This window comes from Saimiri boliviensis, chromosome 21 (assembly GCF_048565385.1).
Source record: "Saimiri boliviensis isolate mSaiBol1 chromosome 21, mSaiBol1.pri, whole genome shotgun sequence".
Classification (NCBI taxonomy): Eukaryota; Metazoa; Chordata; class Mammalia; order Primates; family Cebidae; genus Saimiri; species Saimiri boliviensis.
In genome coordinates, this window is record NC_133469.1 from 33,796,474 (window position 1) to 33,819,791 (window position 23,318).

At 44.4% G+C, this 23,318-nt stretch overlaps 1 protein-coding gene and 1 pseudogene across 1 annotated transcript in view; both read left to right on the plus strand.

Annotated features, from left to right (window-relative positions):
- The window catches only part of SFI1 (SFI1 centrin binding protein), a 112,423-nt gene that overhangs the window by 67,287 nt on the left and 21,818 nt on the right, over positions 1 to 23,318 (plus strand). Inside the window, 7 exon segments of the mRNA XM_074391025.1 lie at positions 5,472 to 5,628; positions 8,124 to 8,285; positions 11,386 to 11,456; positions 13,276 to 13,368; positions 15,300 to 15,397; positions 17,204 to 17,270; positions 21,480 to 21,610. Coding sequence (XP_074247126.1) covers positions 5,472 to 5,628; positions 8,124 to 8,285; positions 11,386 to 11,456; positions 13,276 to 13,368; positions 15,300 to 15,397; positions 17,204 to 17,270; positions 21,480 to 21,610 — 779 coding nt within the window.
- LOC120361052 (large ribosomal subunit protein eL37 pseudogene) lies at positions 14,106 to 14,483 on the plus strand (annotated as a pseudogene).

Below are 23,318 nucleotides of genomic sequence, written 5' to 3' on the forward strand. Positions count from 1 at the left end.
CTTTTGTAGTCTTATTAATTTTAGGATCAACTTGTCAAACTCTATAACAAAGCCTGTTAAGATTTGTATTATAATATACTGACCTGACAGCTTTTTAGGTTGGAAAAATTGTCATATTGAGTCATTCCATTTGTGAATTTGATATATATCATAGTATATTGGTGAGCTTGAGAAGGAGAGTAGGAAGCATGAGGTAACAGGGAGCCAGAACGTAGAGCCTTGCAGCCTGCACCGCTTAAAGGCTTTCGCTTTTATTCCTGGGGAAGTCGAGCTGCTGGCTCTGAGCAGAGAAGTGATATGATTGTACCTATGTCTTAACAGGATTCTCTGGTTTGTAGTGTGCTGCCTTTGGGGTAAGAAAGGGAAGGACAGCCGGGTATGGTGGCTCAAGGCTGTAATCCCAGCACTTTGGGAGGCTGAGGCAGGTGAATCACGAGGTCAGGAGATCGAGACCATCCTGGTCAACACGGTGAAACCCCGTCTCTACTAAAAATACAAAAAATTAGCTGGGCATGATGGTGCGTGCCTGTAATCCCAGCTACTCAGGAGGCTGAGACAGGAGAATTGCCTGAACCCAGGAGGCGGAGGTTGCCATGAGCCGAGATCGTGCCATTGCACTCCAGCCTGGGTAACAAGAGCGAAACTCCGTCTCAAAAAAAAAAAAAGGCATTTCTAACTCTGTTTACTGAAAAGGCTTAGAAGCAGTGACAGTAGTATATCATTTAGTATCCCCAGTGTCCAAGTTGTGGTCTTAACTACTTCCCGCTAAAAGGAACCAGTGCTTTTTAGAGAAATGGCTGATTATAGGTCTCGGGCAGGAAATAAACAAGATACACCTAGGACATGGTGTGCAGAAAACCGAGGAACTTAACAAAAGCTAATGGAGTTGTGTCAGGAGGACTCGGGAGCCGATTTGAAAGGCTTCCCAGGGCTTGAGATAGGAAAATTTGAGCATCAAAAAACCATAAGCTGGGCATGGTGGTGCCTGTGTATTCCCAGCTACTCAGGAAGCTGAGACAGGAGGATCGCTTGAGTACAATAAATTGAAAACATCAAGTACATAAAAATTCATGGATTTGAATAATTTTAAAAGAAAGTGGAACTCATTGGTCATGATTTTGCGTTGTTAGGGGAGTAACTCAATTCTTTAAAATTAATGAAGGCAAAAAAATAAGCATTTTCCCCACCTTTCCTGTATTAACTGTTAACTCCAAGAAACCAGAGGGTTAACAAGAGAGAAGGCTTCTTTATAGAAGAATTCCAATTAATAAATGCAGAAAGGAATACTAGAATTAGAAAATCGCTGTTTTGCCACCCCTAATGAGGACACAGATCACGGCAGCCACCGCTAGGTGAGAGGATGGTGGGAAAATATAAGAGGAATCTGGCTACCTGTGATCTGAATCTAACAGTCTTGGCATTGCTACACCTATGGCAGCCAGATGTGATATGCCTCATGATACTGTGCAAGGGGAAGTACGCAGCCACATTCATGAACTGTTTTTGCCTAAAAATGTGAACCCGACTCCAAGCAAGCCTAAAGTGAATCTCTCAGTTTACCAGAGATAAAGGGGTCAGAGGAACAAGTTAGAGACACCTTGAAGTTACAATCAGCCAAATCCAAAATGTGGGACATTTTATAGGTTAGATGACTTGGTTGCTCTAGTAGATTAATGGCATGAAGCAGGAAAAAAGCAGGAAGGAAAATTGTCATATAAAACAGATATTCAAGTGACCTAATAAAAAAAATAAAGACCACTCTGGCTGTTGTGTTGGGAATGCATCAGAGCCAGACATGGTGGTGCGTGTCTGTAATCCCAGCACTTTGGGAAGCCGAGGCAGGCAGACAGCTTGAGCCCAGGAGTTTGAGACTAGCCTGAGCAACATAAGGAAACTCTGTCTCTACAAAAAATTAGCCCGGAATGGTGGCACATGTCTCTAGTCCCAGCTATTCAGGATGCTAAGTAGGAGGACCACCTGAGCCGAAGAGTTGAGGTTGTAGTGAGCTATGATTGTGTCACTGCCCTCTAGCCTGGGCAATGGAGCAAGACCCTTTCTCAAGGAAAAAAAGTCAGCTGGGGATGGTGGTGCATGTCTGTGGTCCCAGCTGCTCAGGAGGCTGAGGCAGGAAGATTGCTTAAGCCTAGGAGGTAGAGGCTGCAGTGAGATATATTCTTGTCACTGCACTTCAGTCTGGAAGTCTGGGTGACAGAGTGAGACCCTGTCTCTAAATAAATAGATAATACACCAGAGATGATCAAGGATACAAACAGGGAGAACAGGTAAGAAGCTATTACAAAATTCCGGATGAGATTTTGCACAAAGATGATAGGAAGATGGCGGCTGGATTCTGAATGTCTTTTAAAGATGTAACTGACATCTTTAAAAGATGGATGGATGAGATGTGAAGTTTTAGAGTCCAAGATTACTTCCAAGTTTTGGCCTAAGCAATTGGAACAATGGAGTGCCATTTACTGAAATAGGAAAGACTGCAAGAGAAGCAGGTTTCTGGGAAAAGATTAGGAGGAGCCCAATTCTGGACTCTGTATCTTCAGTCTGGTAGGCCTTTTGAATATCCACAAGAAGATATGTTAAGAAGGCAGTGGGATATATGTATGGAATATTGAGGATGGGGCCAGGAGAGGATGTAAATTTGGGAAATTCAGAAGTTCTCAGTAGGCAGACAGTCTGTAAAGCTACTAGTGGGCGGGGTGCAGTGGCTCATTCCTGTAATCCTAGCACTTTGGGAGGCTGAGGCAGGAGGGTTGCTTGAGCCCAGGAGTTCAAGACCAGCCTGCACAACATAGACCCCATATTAAAAAAAAAAAAAAAAAGCTACTAGAGTAGGTGAAAGAATAAAGGGAGGGAGTGTAGCTAGAGGAGAGGTTCCAGGGCTGAGCCTGTTCACAGAGGTGGGAGTCAGCAGCAGGAACAAGACAGGGACGTGGACGCATCCCAAAAGCCAGGTGAAGGAAGGAGGAGGGCTTTGTCAGACACTTGTGGCAGGTTGAAGGAGGTAAGGACTGAAATCTGACCTTTGGATTGTGCAGCATGGAGATTGCTGATGCATTTGATAAGAGCAGCTTCATTCTGTAAGCCCATGGGAGTGGGCTCAAGAAAGCCTGCCTGAGAGACAGAGTTGAGAAAATAGCTCTTTTGAGGAGCTTCAAACAGAACCAAAGTGTTAGCTGGATGGGACAATGTGGTCTAGGGTCTAGAGACGGGTGTTAATTTGTTTGAGAATCACTGGTTTATTCCTTTCTGAAAGTATTTTTGTGATGGCAATCTTTCCCCTGCAGCTTTTTATTTTTGACAAATACCAAATCATAGAAAAGTTAGATATTGTATGTGTTTCACCTATTTTAACCCATTGTGGTTTTTTGTGGGTTTTTTTTTTTTTTTTGAGACAGTCTTACTGTGTCACCTAGGCTGGAGTGCAGTGGTGTGATTACTGCTCACTGCAGCCTTGACCTTCCAGGCTCAAGCAATCCTCCCACCTCGGCTTCCCAAGTAGCTGGGACTACAGGCACACACCACCACACCTGGCTATTTTTTGGGGGGGTTGGGGGTGGTAGAGACAGAGTTTCACCATGTTGCCCAGGCTCGTCTCAAACTTCTGAGCTCAAGCATCCTCCTGCCAAAGTGCTGAGATTATAGGCGTGAGCCACCCTGCCCCGCCAACTCATTGTTAATGTCTTGCCACATTTGCTTTCTCTAAGTTTATAAATACATTTATGATGTCTGAGCTGCTCTAAAATTGTAGACATAAAGTTTATGTTAAAGCTTGTATCTCCTAAAAAAGACGGTTTCCCACATAACCATAATATCGTTATTATATTTTAAGAAATTTAATATTGATATGATACTATGTAACATGCAGTTCAAATTAAAACTGTATATTGTTGCTATTTTCATTTCCACAATCTAATCAAAGGTCACCCATTGCTTTTAGTTGTTACATCCTGAAGAGATTTTTTTTAGGATGGGAAAAATAATAGCACATTTATATGCTGATTTCAAAAGTCTATAGAGAGCGAAAACTGATGATGCATAAGCGGGAAAATGCCAAGGTGGTAAAGTTGGAGGATGAGATGTAGCCACAGCGGGACAGGGTTGGGAAGGCACTGACTTTGGTGGGAGCATGGACGGTTTATCCAGAGTAGCAGGAAAGAGAGAAGGCAGAGCCTGTTGGCACGTGGCTGGTTAGACATGGTAGACCTTGAGGAAATTTTCTTTTGATTGCTTTTATTTTCTTAGTGAAGTAGGAATGATGGTATTCAGTTGAGAGGAAGGAAAGGAGAAATGTGACAGGTTGAAGAAAAGATATGAAGTCTTTGTCTAAGTCATCTTCATATTAGGACATGCATTATTACTGATCTAAGGGTGTGCATTTATAGACCCCTGTAGGCCTTTACAGACCCCTGTAGACCCGTAGCTTCTATAGATAGGTATCCCTGGAATTAATGTGCCTGAAAAAGGGCCTCTTTACAGTAGACTTCCTCTGACTTTGGAAGAAAAGGCAGACCCTCACCTATGCAAAATATGAATTATTTATATCACCCCTCAGATTGTTTCTGCTCCTTGTCTGTTTGGCATTTTTTGTTTGTTTTGTTTTGTTTTGTTTTGTTTTTGAGATGGAGTCTCGCCCTGTTGCCCAGGCTGGGGTGCAATGGCAGGATCTCGGCTCACTGCAGCCTCTGCCTCCCGGATTCAAGTGATCCTTTTGCCTCAGCCTCCCAAGTAGCTGGGATTACAGGCGTGTACCACCACTCCCGGATAATTTTTTTCTATCTTTAGTAGAGACGGGGTTTCACCATGTTGGTCAGGCTGGTCTAAAACTCCTGACCTCCTGATCCACCCACCTTAGCCTCCCAAAGTGCTGGGATTACAGGCGTGAGTCACTGCACTTGACCTTTGTTTTGTTTTGTTTTGTTTTGAGATTGAGGTTTGTTCTTGTTGCCCAGGCTGGCATAATCTTGGCTGACTGCAACCTTCACCTCCCAGGTTCAAGTAATTGTCCCATCTCAGCCTCCCGAGTAGCTGGGATTACAGGCACCTGCCACTATGCCCAGCTGATTTTTTGTATTTTTAGTAGAGATGGGGCTTCACCATGTTGGGCAGGCTGGTCTTGAACTCCTGACCTCAGGTGATCCACCTACCTTGGCCTTCCAAAGTGCTGGGATTAGAGATGTGAGCCACTATGCCCGGAATCTGTTGTTGATTTTCTTCTTTTCTTCTTCTTTTTTTTTAAATTCAGAAATAAATTACTTTCTGAAAGTAGTATGTCCCTCTTAAAGACCCTCTTACCCCTCAATCCCATAGCTTATGATCCTGCTAGGGGATTGCCACTTTCTTGTTTCAGTTTTAGCCTTTCCAGTGTGTGTGTCTGTTTATCTTTTTTCCATCTTTGCCTGTACTTCACCCTGTTTTCCTGCTTCTTCTTTGACTGTTGCCTCTTCTCTGGTTTTCAGGCTTGGTCACAATGGTGCAAGCAGCTCCTGTATGTCCAGAAGGAGAAACAGAAGGTTGCCTCTGCAGTGAAACACCATCAGCACTGGCAAAAGTGGAGGTTTCTAAAGGCCTGGCTTGAATACCTGCAAGTCCGCAGAGTAAAGAGACAGCAGAATGGTGAGTAGGAAGCCCGAGACTGTAGAGATGCAGAGTCTGGTCACAGTTTCCACTTTCCTGGTGCCAGTGGTACTGTACTGAGAAGTAATATAATAGTGTTACTCCAGAAATGTTGGTAAAAGGAGATTGAGGAGGAAAATACATCATCCTTGAATCACATTTATTTCCCTTTGGCCTTTTATTTATATCTATTATAGATAGATAGGCTTTTTTTTGTTTTGTTTGTTTTGCTTTTTTGAGATAGAGTTTTGCTGTTGTTGCCCAGGCTGGAATGCAGTGGCACGATCTCAGCTCACTGCAGCCTCTGCCTCCCTGGTTCAAGCGCTTCTTCTGCCTCAGCCTCCTGAGTAGCTGGGATTATAGGTGCCCGCCACCTCGCCCAGCTAATTTTTGTATTTTTAGTAGAGGTGGGGTTTCATCACCTTGGCCAGGCTGGTCTCAAACTCTTGACCTCAGGTGATCTACCTGCCTTGGCCTTCCATAGTGCTGGGATTACAGGTATGAGCCACTGCACCTGGCCCTTTTTTATATATATATATATATATATATATATATATATATATATATATATATATATATATATTTTTTTTTTTAATCTAAATAGGGTTTTAGTTATGCTATAATTATTGTGATTATTTTAATTAATGTGTTGATAACCTATGGTTTTGTATCTTGCTTTTTTGACACAGTTAACACTTTTCCACATCTTAAGTATTTGTCATAAATGTTATTTTTTAACAACTGTTCATATTTTATAGGATGGCTTACCTTAATATACTTAACCATTCTCCTATTTTTTTTTTTTCTTGAGAATGAGTTTCACTCTTCCTGCCCAGCCTGGAGTGCAATGGGATGATCTCAGCTCACTGCAACCTCCGCCTCTCAGGTTCAAGTGGTTTTCCTGCCTCAGCCTCCCAAGTATCTGGGATTACAATTGTGCACCCCTATGCCCAGGTAATTTTGTATTTTTAGTAGAGATGGGGTTTCTCCATGTTGGTCAGGCTGGTCTCAAACTCCCGACTTCAGGTGATCCACCTACCTTGGCCTCCCAAAGTACTGGGATTATAGGTGTGAGCCACCATGCCTGGCCGCCATTCTCCTATTAATAGATATTTGGATAGTTTCTTTTTGTCTCCAACTATTTGAATGCATGTGATTTTGATGTTAAGGTTTTTGGATACTGTTTATATGGTTTCATTTCCCAACTAGATTCAGAAAAAAATAATAAACATGAACATTGGTACACTTTTTAACTTAAGTTTATTGAGTTTATGCAGAAGTGAGTCAAGCACTATGCTAGACACTGGGTTAAGGGTCTCTGGCATTCACCCAAACCTCCCTGCATGAATCTCTTAGGCTGCCAACACTGTCTCTTGGGAGAGTCTGAATGTGTTTATTTGACGATAGTGATGCCACACCAATAGTCCAGTTGCCCAGTCTTAGAATGTGAAAGCATTAAGCTGTTTACTATGATAAGCTATAGACTAATGCCTGCCTCCAATGACAGCATTCAAATTCCAGGTCTGATTCCCATCGCATTCCCAGTTCCCAGGTCATCAGACCATTATCTTGACTAGCATTAAAAGGAAAGGAAGCTGGCAGCCAGGAGCAGCTTGGCTGAAAGCCCAAAAAAAGCTTACCCCAGCATGGCAACTGAATTTTATGTCATTGACTCAGTCTCTTAGTCCTATCTAGGAGATATTTGTATAGAAGCAAAAGTGAAACAGAGTCCTCTTTGAAAGCAACAGTTACCATTCCTGTTCATTAGTATCTAACCAGAAGCCCCAGCCCTGTGATGTAACTGATTATATAGCAACCTTCTCCCTAAAATCAGAGACCTTTTCTCTTTCCTTGGAGACAGGAGATGTTACTCAGGGATTCCTAATGACCTTTAAAGGTTTAAAAAACTTTTGCATGGTGGCTCACGCCTGTAATCCAAGCACTTTGGAGGCCAAGGCGGGCGGATCACCTGAGGTCAGGAGTTCAAGACCAGCCTGACCAACATGGTGAAACCCTGTCTTTAAAAAAATAAACAAATAAACTTTTATTTTAGGGTGTGTGTGTGTGTTTGTACAGCCTTGAATCCCTGCTCTCTGCCAAAAGTGGGGTTCAGCTTGTCTTACAGATTCTTCCACTGCGCATGGTGGCTCACACCTGTAATCCCAGCACTTGGGGAGGCCGAGGTGGGCAGGTCACCTGAGGTCGGGAGTTCGAGACCAGCCTAACCAACATGGAGAAACCCCGTCTCTACTAAAAATACAGAATTAGCCGGGTGTAGTGGTATGTGCTTGTAATCTCAGCTACTTGGGAGGCTGAGGCAGGAGAATCACTTGAACTCAGAAGACGGAGGTTGCAGTGAGCCGAGATTGTGCCTCTGCACTCCAGCCTTGCGCCTGGCGACGGAGCAAGACTCTGCCTCAAAAAAAAAATAAAAAGATGCTTTCAGCTCATCTAACCTTGGGGGAGAAGCACTTTAAGTCATTTCTCTGTTGCAGAGATGGCTGAACGATTCCATCATGTCACTATGCTCCAGATACATTTCTGTGACTGGCAGCAGGCCTGGGAGCGGAGGGAGAGCTTGCACGCCCACCAGGCACAGGTGGCGAAACTGGCCAGGAAGATGGCTTTGCGGCGCACCTTTACTCACTGGAAACACTGTATCCTTTGATATACCCAGGTTGTTCATTGCCTCAGCCAGGACAGCAAGAGCTTAGGAGCATGTGAAACAAAAGTCATGAGATACATGGGAAACAGTTGCCCAACAGTTTAAGACAGCCTTATCTCTGTTGACAGTCTTAAAATATTTTGTTTAATTGGGACTGTATATACAAAAGAGTACTTATATATTTATAGTTAAAAAAATAAAATGGGCAAAGTGCAGTGGCTCATGCCTATAATCCCAGCACTTGGGGAGGCCAAGGCAGGAGAATCACCTGAGGTCAGGAATTCGAGACCAGCCTGACCAACATGGAGAAATCCCATCTCTACTGAAAATACAAAATTAGCCAGGCATGGTGGTGCATGCCTGTAATCCCAGCTACTTGGGAGGCTGAGGCAGGAGAGTCACTTAAACCCAGTGGGCAGAGGTTGCAGTGAGCTGAGATTGTGCCATTGCACTCTAGCCTAGGCAAGAAGAGCAAAACTCCATTTCAAAAATAATAATAAAATGGGCCAGGTGCAGTGGCTTACGCCTATAATCCCAGCACTTTGGGAGGCCAAGACGGGTGGATCACGAGGTCAAGAGATCGAGACCATCCTGGTCAACATGGAAACCCCGTCTCTACTAAAAATAGAAAAATTAGCTGGGCATGGTGACACACGCCTGTAGTCCCAGCTACTTGGGCGGCTGAGGCAGAAGAATTGCTTGAACCCAGGAGGTGGAGGTTGTGGTGAGCCGAGATTGCACCATTGCACTCCAGCCTGGGTAACTACAGCAAAACTCCATCACCAAATAAATAAATAAATAAAAATAATAAAATGAACAACTATATATCTGTCACCCAACTTTCAAAATAGAACCTTGCTAGCACACCTATCTGCTCCTCCCTGATTGCATTCTTTTTCTTTTCCCTCAGAGGTAATCTCACTTTCCTGATTAAAATTTTTGGTGTTGTAATTTAAGTGCATTTTTCTACCCACTAGGTGGTGAAAATAGCCACCACTGTCTTTTTCTTGATGATACCATCACCGTGATCATAGCTTCCATTTATTTCGCTTTTACTGTGTAGCAGAACGTTATGCATCATCCTCTTCATCCTCATAGCAACCCTGTGGAGTAGGTGCCACTATTGCCATTTTACAGGTGAGGAAACAGATTCAGGGGATCGAGTGTATTTTAAAGTCACAAGTCATTGGCAGCGTCAGGATTTTTAAAACCCAGGCCTTTAACTCCTGTGTACATATTCTTCTTCTTCCTTTTTTTGAGACAGAGTTTCTGTCGCCCAGACTGGATTGCAGTGGTGCCATCACAGCTCGCTGCAACCTCTGCCTCCTGAGTTAAAGCAACTTTCCTGCCTCAGCCAGGCTCCCAAGTAGCTGGGATTACAGGCGCCTGCCACCACACCCAGCTAATTTTTGTACTTTTAAGTAGAGACGGGGTTTCACCATGTTGGCCAGGCTGGTCTCGAACTCCTGACCTCAATTTATCCACCTGCTTCAGCCTCTCAAAGTACTGGGATTACAGGCATGAGCTACCGTGTCTGGCCCTGTGTACATTTTCTTAATCACTACTCCTACCATACTGTGTGCCCAAGTGTGAGAATTTGGACTGCCTAAGACGTTCATCCACACATTTTATTTGTTCATCAAAGCTTTGCTTTGTGTAAACTCCTGCTTAATTTCTGGGATATGAGGGAGCTCAGACTAATGGTAGTTCATTGTCTAGTGGAGAAAATAGACATGAAAATGGATCTTTAAATATGGCATGATAACTGCTATCATAATGATTTGTTTCAAGTCCTGTGAGAGCCACTGTGGAGATTCAGCCAAGGAGGTCATATTTGTTCTGAATTTAAGTCATAGGAGATGAGAAGTTGGGAAGGTTGATGTCTTAGGGGAAGTCTGCAGAAGGTTGGAAATGACATTTCAGTGGAGTGAATGATGTTTACCCAGGTTTAGAGGTTAGGAAAAGCATTCAAGAATCCAGTGAGCTGTAGAGGTGTGGATGGCAGGAAGGTAGATGAGATGCAGGAATGTCTGGAGGTTTTTTAACTTTTTAAAATTTAGAGACGGGGTCACATGTTGCCCAGGCTGGTCTGCAGTGGCTTTCATAGGTGCACTGGTAGTTTACTGCAGTCTTGAACTCCTGGGCTTAAGCAGTCCTCCCTATTCAGCCTCCCAAGTTATGTGGAACTACAGGCACACACCATCACACCCGACATTAGAGGTTTTTAAGAAGAGAAGGGGTAGTGGCTTCTTTTCTTTTTTTTTAAATCACCCCCTCCCCCCACCCCTTCTCTTCTTAAAAACCTCTAATGCCGGGTGACTTACACCTGTAAGCCAAGTGCTTTGGGAGGATCGCTTGAACCCAGGAGTTTTAGGCTACCGTGAACTATGATGGCACCCTTGCCCTCCAGCCGGGGTTGATAGAGCAGGACCCAGTCTCTTAGAAAAGAAAGAAAGGAAATGCAGTCAGATTTGTGCTTTGGAAGGGATAATTCTGGATTAGCAGAGAGAGGCTAGCCCTGGTAGGAGACCCGTTATGGGAGGAGGCTCACTTACCAATCTATGTAAAGGGATGAGTCAGATGAACTGCAGGGTGTTGGGGGTGGGAACAGAAGAGCAGGAGGGGATGGAGAGAGCTTCCAAGAGATTTAGGAAGAGAGCAGATGGACTTGGCGTCCGATTAAATGAGAGTGGGAGGAGAAAAGGTTCAAAAATAACTCCAGGGTTTTTAGCTCAACTGACTAGATTGTGATGCCAAAACAGAGAGTACAGAAAAAGAAGCAGATTCTGTTTTTGATGTGGTGATTTCTAAATGTTTACTGAAACGGGTAGCAGTTTATCTCAGGTATTTTTTGCCTCTCATCTCATGGGCATTCAAGGGAAGGAATGCGAGACCAGATGTTTGATCAGTAATTGACACGGTTTCCCTTTGCTCACTGCTGCCCTGGGTCATCAGGAGTAGACAGAGGTGGACCTCAGCCCACCTGATACATCTGTTATCCCTGACAGCCACAGCCCTTCAGGTGGGTCACTGGAAATGCCCTGTGTGGGGCCAGAACCTTGTTGAGACTGGAGGCCTTAACTTCTTGAAAGACATGCTGCTGTGTGCAGAAGAAGCTGCCCAGTGTGAGATGGCAGAAGAACACCACAGGCATAGGCAGCTGGTAAGAACCCTGCAGCCTGGCATGGCTCTGCTCGGCAGCCTTTCGTGGGTATCCACTCTTGGGGGACCCTGACTCCTATCACCTTCATTAAATGCAGCTAGCTATGGGTGAGTTTTAGTTATGAAGCCCCCCTTTCATTGTAGGCGTCCCTGTTTTCATTTTGGATTTAGAGATGGTAATGGTGTGGGGTCAGAGGGGTTTGGAGCTGTAAAGGAACCTCAGAGATTATTTATTCCTGAGCTTTTTTTTTTTTAACATGGGAAAACCCCTTCTGAGTGGTGGAAGCCTCATCTTTAAATAGGTCAAAGTAGCCATGCTGTGGTTGAAGCATGTCAGGGAGTTAGTCCCTGTTCCACCTGCTACTCTTCCCTTCTGCTGCTACACAAGGTGGTCTTCAAATGTTTTCAGGAACCTGTGGGGTTCCACAAAGCACAGTACAAAAACCCTTAATCCAGCCTGATATCTTCACTTCTGTCTCAGAAAACTGAAGTCTAAGGCATGGAGGAATATGGGCAAATCACCTTTGCCTAGCCAATCTGTGAGGCATTATTTTTTAGAGATGGGGTCTCACTATGTTGCCCAGGCTAGATTCAACTTTTGGACTTAAGCAGTCCTCCCACCTCAGCCTCCTGAGTAGCTGGATCTATAGGCATGTGCCACCATGCCCGGTGTTAAGGCATCATTATTATCATCATTATTATTATTAGAGATAGAGTCTCCTCTGTCACCCAGGCTGGAGTGCAGTGGTACAATTATAGCTTGCTGCAGTCTTTTTTTTTTTTTTGAGGCGGAGTTTCACTCTTGTTACCCAGGCTGGAGTGCAATGGCACGATCTCGGCTCACCGCAACCTCCGCCTCCTGGGTTCAGGCAATTCTCCTGCCTCAGCCTCCTGAGTAGCTGGGATTATAGGCACACGCCACCATGCCCAGCTAATTTTTTGTATTTTTAGTAGAGACGGGGTTTCACCATGTTGACCAGGATGGTCTCGATCTCTTGACCTTGTGATCCACCCGCCTCGGCCTCCCAAAGTGCCGGGATTACAGGCTTGAGCCACCGTGCCCGGCTGCTGCAGTCTTGAACTCCTGGACTCAAGTGATCCTTCCACCTCAACCTCCCAAGTAGCTGGGACCACAGGCACATGCCACCATGCCAAATGAATTTTGTAGTTTTTTATACAGTGTCTCCCTATGTTGGCGAGGCTGGTCTTGAACTCCTGTGCTCAAGCAGTTCTCCTGCCTCAGCCTCCTAAAGTGTTGGGATTACAGGCGTGAGCCACTGCACCAGGCCTTTTAGGCATTATTGATGGAGCTGGATTCAGGTCCTGATATCCTGCCCCAATCCCCACCCCCGCTTTCACTAAAGATTCCTTCCTCTACTTTAGCAACATTGCATTTATAATTGTATAAACGTACACACTGAGCCCACATGGTAAAAAACAAAAACACAAAAACGATCACAGATACAAAGTCGGTCTGTTTTTTTCTGAGAGGCAAAAGTTGATGTTGACTTTGGTCTGTAGAACTGTCATGTGGGTCATGGGGTTCTCTCCTGGTATAGGTGTGTTCTTGTACAGTATAGATGGACAGCAGGAAGGGTTCAGCAAACATTTATTAAGTGCCTGCTGTGTTGGATGGCTTGTGTTAGGCTCCCGGTTGAATCTCAAAGCAGAGAAACACACTCGGAAATGGAACAGCTATGAGAAGCTGGAACCAACCTTTTCTCCGCAGATTTGAGGCACTGTCTGTGTTCTTCTGCTCTTAGATAACAGATTATACTGATTCTAGTCCTTATAATTGGTTATGTCCTTTCTTTCCACAGTATTTTTGCTTTAGAGCCCTAAAAGATAATGTGGCCCACACCCATCTCCAGCAAATAAGAAGGAATCTTGCTTACCAGCAGCATGGTGTCACGGTGAGGGTTTCTTCTGTATCAAGGGACCTCTTCTGATAGCCATTCTTTTTTTCTCTCTTTTTTTTTTTTTCAGTCTTGCCAAATTAAAACTCTTTTTTGCGTTTTTTTTTTTAAGAAGGAGTTTCGCTCTTTTTTTTTTTTTTTTTTTTTTTGAGACAGAGTTTCGCTCCTGTTACCCAGGCTGGAGTGCAATGACGCGATCTCGGCTCACCGCAACCTCCGCCCCCTGGGTTCAGGCAGTTCTCCTGCCTCAGCCTCCTGAGTAGCTGGGATTACAGGCACGCGCCACCATGCCCAGCTAATTTTTTGTATTTTTAGTAGAGACAGGGTTTCACCACGTCGATCAGGATGGTCTTGATCTCTTGACCTTGTGATTCGCCCGCCTCGGCCTCCCAAAGTGCTGGGATTACAGGCTTGAGCCACCGCGCCTGGCGAGTTTCGCTCTTATTACCCAGGCTGGAGTGCAATGGCACGATCTCGGCTCACCGCAACCTCCGCCTCTTGGGTTCAGGCAGTTCTCCTGCCTCAGCCTCCTGAGTAGCTGGGATTACAGGCACGTGCCACCATGCCCAGCTAATTTTTTGTATTTTTAGTAGAGATGGGGTTTCACCATGTTGACCAGGACGGTCTCGATCTCTTGACCTCGTGATCCACCTGCCTCAGCCTCCCAAAGTGCTGCGATTACAGACTTGAGCCACCACGCCCAACCTAGCAAAACTCTTTTTTAAAAAAGAATTTTTTCTGGTCCGGGTCGCAGAAGCAGGATGACGAAGGGAACGTCATCGTTTGGGAAGCGTCGTAATAAGATGCACACGTTGTGCCGCCGCTGTGGCTCTAAGGCCTACCACCTTCAGAAGTCGACCTGCGGCAAATGTGGCTACCCCGCCAAGCGCAAGAGAAAGTATAACTGGAGTGCCAAGGCTAAAAGACGAAATACCACCGGCACTGGTCGAATGAGGCATCTAAAAATTGTATATCGCAGATTCAGGCAGGGATTCCGTGAAGGAACAACACCTAAACCCAAGAGGGCAGCTGTTGCAGCATCCAGTTCATCTTAAGAATTTCACCGATTAGTCACACAATAAATGTTCTGGTTTTAAAAATCCAAAAAAAAAAAAAAAGAATTTTGTGCTTTAAAATTTGTTCAGACTGTCCTAAAACCTTAGTTTGCATTTACTTTTTTTTTTTTTTTTTTTTTGAGACGGAGTTTTACTCTTGTTACCCAGGCTGGAGTGCAATGGCGCGATCTCGGCTCACCGCAACCTCCGCCTCCTGGGTTCAGGCAATTCTCCTGCCTCAGCCTCCTGAGTAGCTGGGATTACAGGCACGCGCCACCATACGCAGCTAATTTTTTAGATTTTTAGTAGAGACGGGGTTTCACCTTGTTGACCAAGATGGTCTCCATCTCTTGACCTCGTGATCCACCTGCCTCGGCCTCCCAAAGTACTAGGATTATAGGCGTGAGCCACCGCGCCCAGCTCAATGTTTTATATTCTTGATTCATCTGATTGTTTCCTTTTGATATCATTTAATTTTTATTTAGTCTGCGTGATTCCTATAATCATTAAATCTAAGGGCTTGTTTAGATTGAAGTTAAACATTTATGCAAGACTACTTCATAGGTGGGAATATGCAATAAAAGCAGTTTTAGTTTCTAAAATGACTTTCTAAAATGTCAGTCTTCTGTGAGACCCAGATTAGGAATGGCTTCTTCATCTAGATTTCCACAGATGAAGAACCATGTTTTTGCCTTTTATGTTGGCCCAGAATAGCTCTGTAGTTCAGCCATCGTTAATTTGTATGCCCATTGTATGTTGGCTGCTCCAAACTGAGGTAACTCTTGCTTTAGGGGAGCTCAGTCTGTTGGAGTAAGATTCACTGCCTTACCTTTCATCTCAGTAAATTTCCGTTTTCTTCCTACCTTGCTTTAGCTGCTGCACAGGTTCTGGAATCTCTGGTGGTCTCAGATTGAGCAGAAAAAGGAAAGAGAGCAGCTCCCGTTACTGCATGCTGCCTGGGACCACTACAGGTGGGGACTCTGGCTTCATCCCTGGCTCTCAGGGACTCTGTGCCTCTGACTTACTGTTTTCCAGGAGTGATCACTTGCCCCTCTATAGGTTAGTGTGGCAGATTCAGAAAGGCCTGCTGGGGTGGAGGTCCTCCCATAAACCATTTGTTCCTGAATTTGTTTTTTTTTCTGATCAGAAAGATCAGAAAAAAAATTTTTTTTTCTCCCAGAAAAAGATTTTTTCTGGGAGAAAGAATGAGAATATTTGCATTGGTTCTTGGCCACCATAGTCTGAAGTATGTGCCTGGTCGCTCATTGCCTCAGTCCTGCAGGCATCAAGATGTTCACAAGTTAGAATTCATGCATTGCTAGTATTAAAGAACTCATGCATTGCTAGTGTTAAAGAGAAGAGTCGGGTATTTGTGGCTCAGTCTTAATGGGTGCAAGGAGTGTCCGCAATATTTTAGAACTAGTCATTCAGTTAAATAAATAAAAACACTACATTTCTGTGAGGGAATCTCAGAATATATAGGGTGAAAAGTATAAAGGGAAAAATAAAAGTTGCCTGGCCTGGCCCCCTCCCTGCAAGTAAGAGTAACATCTTAGTCCTCAGAGGGAGATACTATATATGAACTTTTTTGCTGCTAGAAATGTTCAATGTGTCCTCTTCTTTGCCCTCCCCTTCCTTCCTCTCCCCATAGTATAATCAACTTAATTTGCATAGTTTAGGTCCAATTTTGAAGCATTTTTTTTTGAGATGGAGTTTTGCTTCTGTTGCCCAGGCTGGAGTACAATGGTGTAATCTCGGCTCACTGCAACCTCTGCCTCCCAGGTTCAAGCGATTCTCCTGCCTCAGCCCCCAGAATAGCTGGGATTACAGGTGTGCACCACCATGCCCTGCTAATTTTTGCATTTTTAGTAGAGACAGCGTTTCACCATGTTGGCCAGGCTGGTCTAAAACTCTTGGCTTCAGGTGATCCACCTGCCTCGGCCTCCCAAAGTGCTTGGATTATAGGCATGAGCCACCATGCCTGGCCTTGAAGCATTTTTTAGTGAATTAGTGAGAATCCCAATAATTAACCGACTCATGTAGAGTTATCAAGGCATATTATTCTAAACCCTGGTTTACAAAACTAAGTGTGAGAGGGAACATGTCACAGACCCCCATAGATTGACCATGAAACTAGGAAGTTCAGGATATCTAGGGGATTCCATACATATTTCCTAAGTTCCAGAGATACTGTGCTTTTGATGGTCTAATTAGGTTTTACAAGAAAGTTGTCAAAATTTTTAGGCAATCCACAGTCCAGAATCAGAAGTTGACAAATTTTATGTTAGATACCAGGGTCTTTTTTTTTTTTTTTGGAGACGGAGTTTCAGTCTTGTTGCCCGGTCTGGTATGCAATGGTGCGATCTCGGCTCACTGCAGTCTCCACCTTCCGGGTTCAAGCAATTATTCTGCCTCAGCCTCCTGAGTAGCTGGGATTACAGGCATGCACCACCATGCCTGGCTAATTTTTGTAGTTTTTTAGTAGAGACAGGGTTTCACCATGTTGGCCAGGCTGGTCTCGCTCTCCTGACCTTAAGATCCACATGCCTTGGCCTCCCAGAGTGTTGGGATTACAGGCATGAGCCGCGTGCCTGGCCAGATACCAGGTTCTTATTGCTGTCTCTCCTAAAATGAAACTGTTAAGCCCATAGGTTGCCTTTAACTCACAGGAAGTAACTGTACCCTTATTTACCTGCCTTAAAACAAGGTTTTAAGAACCTGAAACCTGAAGGTGTGGATGGGCAGTAAGTACCTTGGTGTTCTTCATTTTGTTTCAGGATAGCACTGCTGTGCAAGTGTGTCAAATTGTGGCTACAGTATACTCAGAAGAGGCGGGACAAGCAGGTATGGAGTACTTTTTAGTAGATAGCTCTACTGGCTTATATTCTTAGACCCATTTGCTTTGGAAATATTCTTGGAGAAGACCTATGTCAAGAAGTGTTGTTGTTCTGCTTTGGAAGAGAGGGGATTGAAAAAGCTCAGGCATTTCCTCCAGTTCCCACCTCTGATACCAGAAAGTCTGCATAGTTCCCATTTCTTTTTTTTTTTTAGACGGAGTTTCGCTCTTGTTACCGAGGCTGGAGTGCAATGGCCTGATCTCAGCTCACTGCAACCTCCGCCTCCTGGGTTCAGGCAATTCTCCTGCCTCAGCCTCCTGAGTAGCTGGGATTACAGGCACGCACCACCATGCCCAGCTGATTTTTTGTATTTTTAGTAGAGACGGGGTTTCACCATGTTGACCAGGATGGTCTCGATCTGTTGACCTCGTGATCCACCCGCCTCGGCCTCCCAAAGTACTAGGATTGCAGGCGTGAGCCACCGCGCCCAGCTAGTTCCCATTTCTTAATCTGCTATGAAAATACAAGTGCTCTCTGAAAGTACTGAGCTCTTATCAGCCATTTACATCTTTACTCAAATTCATTTAGTCCATGAGTTAGCCAGCCTATCACCCAGTGGGACCTGCAGGAGATACAGGGAGAGGTGCAGAGTGGAAGTGCTGCATCCCAGTGCTAAAAATGTTGAGATGCATGTTCCCGGGGGGTGGAGGACGTGAGGTCAGGACCACAGATGAGAAAGATAGATTCACTTCTGTCTAATAAATACTTATTGAGCAACTGCTCTGCCTCAGACACTGTGCTAAGCACTGAGGATACAACTGTGATATAAAGTAGATAAAATTCCTGCTCTACCAGGGCTCATACTTTAGCATCAGGGTGACAAGTTAGTGTGACTTTACAAGCTTGTTCTAACAGTTGGGAGTAGCTGTCTGGAATATTGAACTGAGAAGGATTTCAAAGACATGTTTATACTCAGTGGGAAAGGGTTCAATTGATGATGTCCGCCATTGTGAGAAGTGCCCTTTTTTGGTTGTCTCTGGGAGTGAGACAGAGGAAGACAACCAAACTCCTCCCAGTTATTTTTGTGCTGCCCATCCTACCCATACCTCCATCTTCTGCTAGAGTCTAACAGGTGAATCTAAAAATTAATCTAGTTCCCCATAGTTTGGGGATATAATCCAATTTTTTTTTTTTTTTGAGATGGAGTCTTGCAGCCGGGCGTGGTGGCTCACGCCTATAATACAGGCACTTTGGAGGCCAAGGCGGGCAGATCACCTAAGGTCAGGAGTTCAAGAACAGCCTGACCAACATGGTGAAACCCCATCTTTAAAAAAAAAAAAAAATTAAAAAGAGATGGAGTCTTGCTCAGTCACCTAGGCTGGAGTGCAATGGTGCTGTCTTGGCTCACTGCAACCTCCGCTTTCCAGGATTAAGTGATTCTCCTGACAGCCTCCAGAGTAGCTGGGATTACAGGCACCCACCGTCATGCTTGGCTACTTTTTGTATTTTTGTAGAGACGGGGTTTCACCATGTTGGTCAGGCTGGTCTTGAATTCCTGACCTTAGATGATCTACCCGCCTTGGCCTCCCAAAGTGCTGGTATTTCAGGCATGAGCCACCACGCCCTGCCAGAATTCAAATTTTTAGCAAGGCCTACACACTCCTTTGGGAGCTGGTCCCTGTCCGTTTCTCTCCCTGTTCCCAATACTACTCTGTTCCTTCATAACTTCACTCTGACCAGTTAAGCTGCCAGTGTCCCTAAAGGTCCTCTGTGCTCTCCTGCTTCTCATTGTACCTCCAGTTCTCGATTTCTCACTCCCTTCCAGCTCACACGTCACCTCCTCCCCCAGGCCAGTCCACCTCCACCCCTACTCCACAGGCATAGCTTTATCAGAACATTCATCATGTAATTGTTCACTGGCTTCTCTCTCCCCACTGGCTATGAAGTCCTTTAAGAGTACAGCATGTCCCTTTTTTCTCCTTAGCCCAACACAGTGCTTGGCATGGGGTATGTGCTAATATTTGGATGAATTCATGCACAAACCAACAGATGAACTGCTGCTGATCTCCAGAGTTTTTCCAAGGATGATCTAAGTTGGTAGAGTTTGGATGCTACGGGGCATGGCCTCTTTTTGCGTCATTTAGGAATACCTAAGCCAAGGGGAGGAGAGAGAGAGAATGAATTAGGAAATGCTAGTCACTGCATTCCTTGACGTGCCTTTGGATTATGTTACTGGCTTTGAAAAGACATTGCCACTTGTTATTTTAAGTTTATGTAATACAAGTTCACAAGAATGTAGGAAAACCTTTCAGAAGAAGTCTGAATGTCAGGTTTGAAAGGTTGTATTTATTCAAGCTGGAGAGCAGAGGATCTCTTATTTCCTTCCCTTGACACAGGGGCCCAGCACTGGTGGACAGTTCGGGGTCTGCGTTTTCATCTCCCACACTGATCTAGCATGGCCTGCTTTCAAAGGTATGGCAGGTCTGAAAAATAGGAGGAGCCCTGCTCAATCATTTCTAAATCTTTAGCTAACAATCACCTCTTGCTTTAGATAGCCCAGGAGCACATCAGTTCTTTCTATTCTTAGACAAGATAAAAATATTATTTTTTGTGGGTTTCTTCCTTTTTAAAAAGTAACATACAGTCAGCCTTTGTATCTGTGGATTCTATGTCCATGGATTCAACCAACCATGGATAAAAAAATATTCAGAGAAAAAAAGAATGGTTGTGTCTGTACTGAACATACACAGACTTTTTTTTCTTTCTTGTCATTAGTCCCTAAACAATAACAACTATTTACATAGCATTTATATTGTATTAGGTATTCTAGGTAATCTAGAGATATGTACAGTGGGATTGCATAGGTTATATGCAGATGCCACATCAATTTTTTTTTGTTTGTTGGTGGTTTTTTATTTTTAATTTTTATTTATTATTTTTTAAGACAAGGTGTCTCTCTGTCACCCAGGCTGGAGTATAGTGGCATGATCTTGGTGAAAGAGGATCAAAGAATTTGCAGTCATATTTTTAAAACTGCCGCACATGCACATGTGCTTTTCCCTCCCAAGGTTTTGGATTATGGAGGCATATACAGTATATTCTTTTTTTTTTTTTTTTTTTTTTTTTTTTGTGAGACAGAGCCTTCCTCTGTCACCAGGCTGGAGTGCAGTGGTGCAATCTCGGCTCACTGCCACCTCCACCTCCTGGGTTCAAGCGATTCTTCCGCCTCAGCCTCCCAAGTAGCTGGGACTACAGGCGTGTGCCACCACACCTGGCTAATTTTTGCATTTTTAGTAGAGACGGGGTTTCATCATGGCCAGGATGGTCTCAATCTCTTGACCTCATGATCCACCCACGTCGGCCTCCCAAAGTGCTGGGATTACACCACGCCCGGCCGGCATATACAGTATATTCTTATGTCCATTGTCTTGTCTGCCTACTGATACATCAGTAAAATAGTAGACTTTCATAATTACATAAAAATTAAAGAATCTGACAAACACTATGAATAAAATCAAAAGATATGGGGTGGGAAAAGTATTTAGATTTATAACACATGACAAAGGACTAATTATTTAGGTTCAAAAACGTCATACATAGCACTGAGTCAAATGCAGATTAACAGACAGTGAAACAGGTAATGGATATGAATGCCTAAGCCAAGGGGAGGAGAGAGAGAGAATGAATGAATGAATGTGTATGTGTATAAAAATGTTTAACCAGTATTTAAGTGAACAATGTTTTCATTTTTCATCTAGCACGTGGCAAAGATAATAAATAATGATTTTCATCTTTTTCTTAATTTTATTATATAGGAAGCAATCCTCCCACAGCAGTATGACTCTGAAAGATCATGTTTTAAAAAAAAAAAAGTTACCGGGAGCAGTGGCTCAAGCCTGTAATCCCAGCACTTTGGGAGGCCGAGGCGGGTGGATCATGAGGTCAAGAGGTTGAGAATATCCTGGTCAACATGGTGAAACCCTGTCTCTACTAAAAATACAAAAAATTAGCTGGGCATGGTGGTGCGTGCCTGTAATCCCAGCTACTCAGGAGGCTGAGACAGGAGAATTGCCTGAACCCAGGAGGCGGAGGTTGCGGGGAGCCGAGATCGCGCAATTGCACTCCAGCCTGGGTAACAAGAGCAAAACTCTTGTCTCAAAAAAAAAAAAAAGTTAAGTACAAAGGTTACAAAGGTCATTTAATTGTTTTACTTTAGCTGCTACAGGCCAGAGCAGATGGGCATTTCCAGCAGAGAGCCCTGCCTGCTGCCTTCTACTCATGGAATAGACTCTGGCAAAGGCACCAGCAGGAAAACGTCCTCAGTGCAAGAGCTACACATTTTCACAGGTATGCTGTTCAGCTCCTGTCTGCACTGGGGCAGGTGTCTCAAATCCAGCTCTGCCAGACACACAGCCCATTTGCTGTGCTTTTTAGCTTCCCAGACCCCAGGCCTTGGTTCTTCCTGGATTATCAATAATGTGGGCTCATTGATTTCATCTAGCAGGAAAAGAAAAGACAGTATTTCTCCTGGGAAATCTTCTGTCCATCTTTATTGTGAGGGCTTTCAAAACAGCCTGTTTGTAACCTTCATCAGCCACTGAGCGCTCCATTAAAGCAGCCCATTAGCATTGTGGATCAGAGCATGGTGGGACCTTTCATCACCTTGGCAGACATTCTTAAGTGTCATTTCCCCAAAACACTTAGTTCCAGTTCTGCTAGACCTGGCTATTTGAAGTCTTGAAATTATAGTCATCAACAAAACTAGAAAGGTCAGGCTGGGCGTGGTGGCTCATGTCTGTAATCCCAGCATTTTGGGAAGCCAAGGTGGGCAGATCACAAGGTCAGGAGTTCAATACCAGCCTGGCCAACATCGTCACTACTGCAGATACAGAAAATTAACTGGGTGTGATGGCACACACCTGTAATCCCAGCTACTCGGGAGGCTGAGGCAGGAGAATCACTGGAACCTGGGAGATGGAGGTTGCAGTGAGTGGAGATCGAGCCATTGCCCTCCAGCCTGGGCATCAGGGTGAGACTCCATCTAAAAAAAAACCAAACATTTAGGTCAAGGAGCAGAGCTACATATTTTTATTTCCCACAGAGGCAAACTTGCCCAAAACAGGTTCTTACTACATGGTAGGATATAATGAAGAAATTATTATAATTATTATTATTTTAAGCCAGAGTCTCGCCCTGTCACCCAGGCTGGAATGCAATGGTGAAATCTTGACTCACTCCAACCTCTGCCTCCCAGGTTCAAGCGATTCTCCTGCTTCAGCTTCCTGAGTAGCTGCGATTACAGGTGGGCACCACAACTCCTGGCTAATTTTTTGTATTTTTTTTCTTTTTTTTTTTTTTAGATGGAGTTTCGCTCTTGTTACCCAGGCTGGAGTGCAATTGCGTGATCTCGGCTCACCGCAACCTCCGCCTCCTGGGTTCAGGCAATTCTCCTGCCTCAGTCTCCTGAGTAGCTGGGATTACAGGCACGTGCCACCATGCCCAGCTAATTTTTTTTGTATTTTAGTAGAGACGGGGTTTCACCATGTTTACCAGGATGGTCTCAATCTCTTGACCTCGTAATCCACCCACCTCGGCCTCCCAAAGTGCTGGGGTTACAGGCTTGAGCCGCTGCGCCCGGTTTTTGTTTGTTTGTTTGTTTGTTTGTTTGTTTGTTTGTTTTAAGATGAGGTTTCACCATGTTGGTCAGGCTGGTCTTGAACTCCTGGCCTCATGATCTGCCCCCCTTGGCCTCCCAAAGTGTGGGGAATACAGACATGAGCCACTGCGCCTGGCCTGTAATGAAGAAATTATTAATCATTTACTGTATGCCTGCCACTGTGATGGGCATTGTGTGATGGAAGACAGAAAACAAATACATAAACTTATTTTGCACATGGCATCATTATCTTCATTAATAATTTCCTTTTCACAGCCACCTGAGAGATCAGGTTCAAAATGATAAATGGTAACACAACCAGTAAGTGGTGCAGCCAGGGTTTAAATTCAAATCTCCAGTTCCAAAGTCCAGGTGCTTTCTTCTTGATCAAGAGGAAGA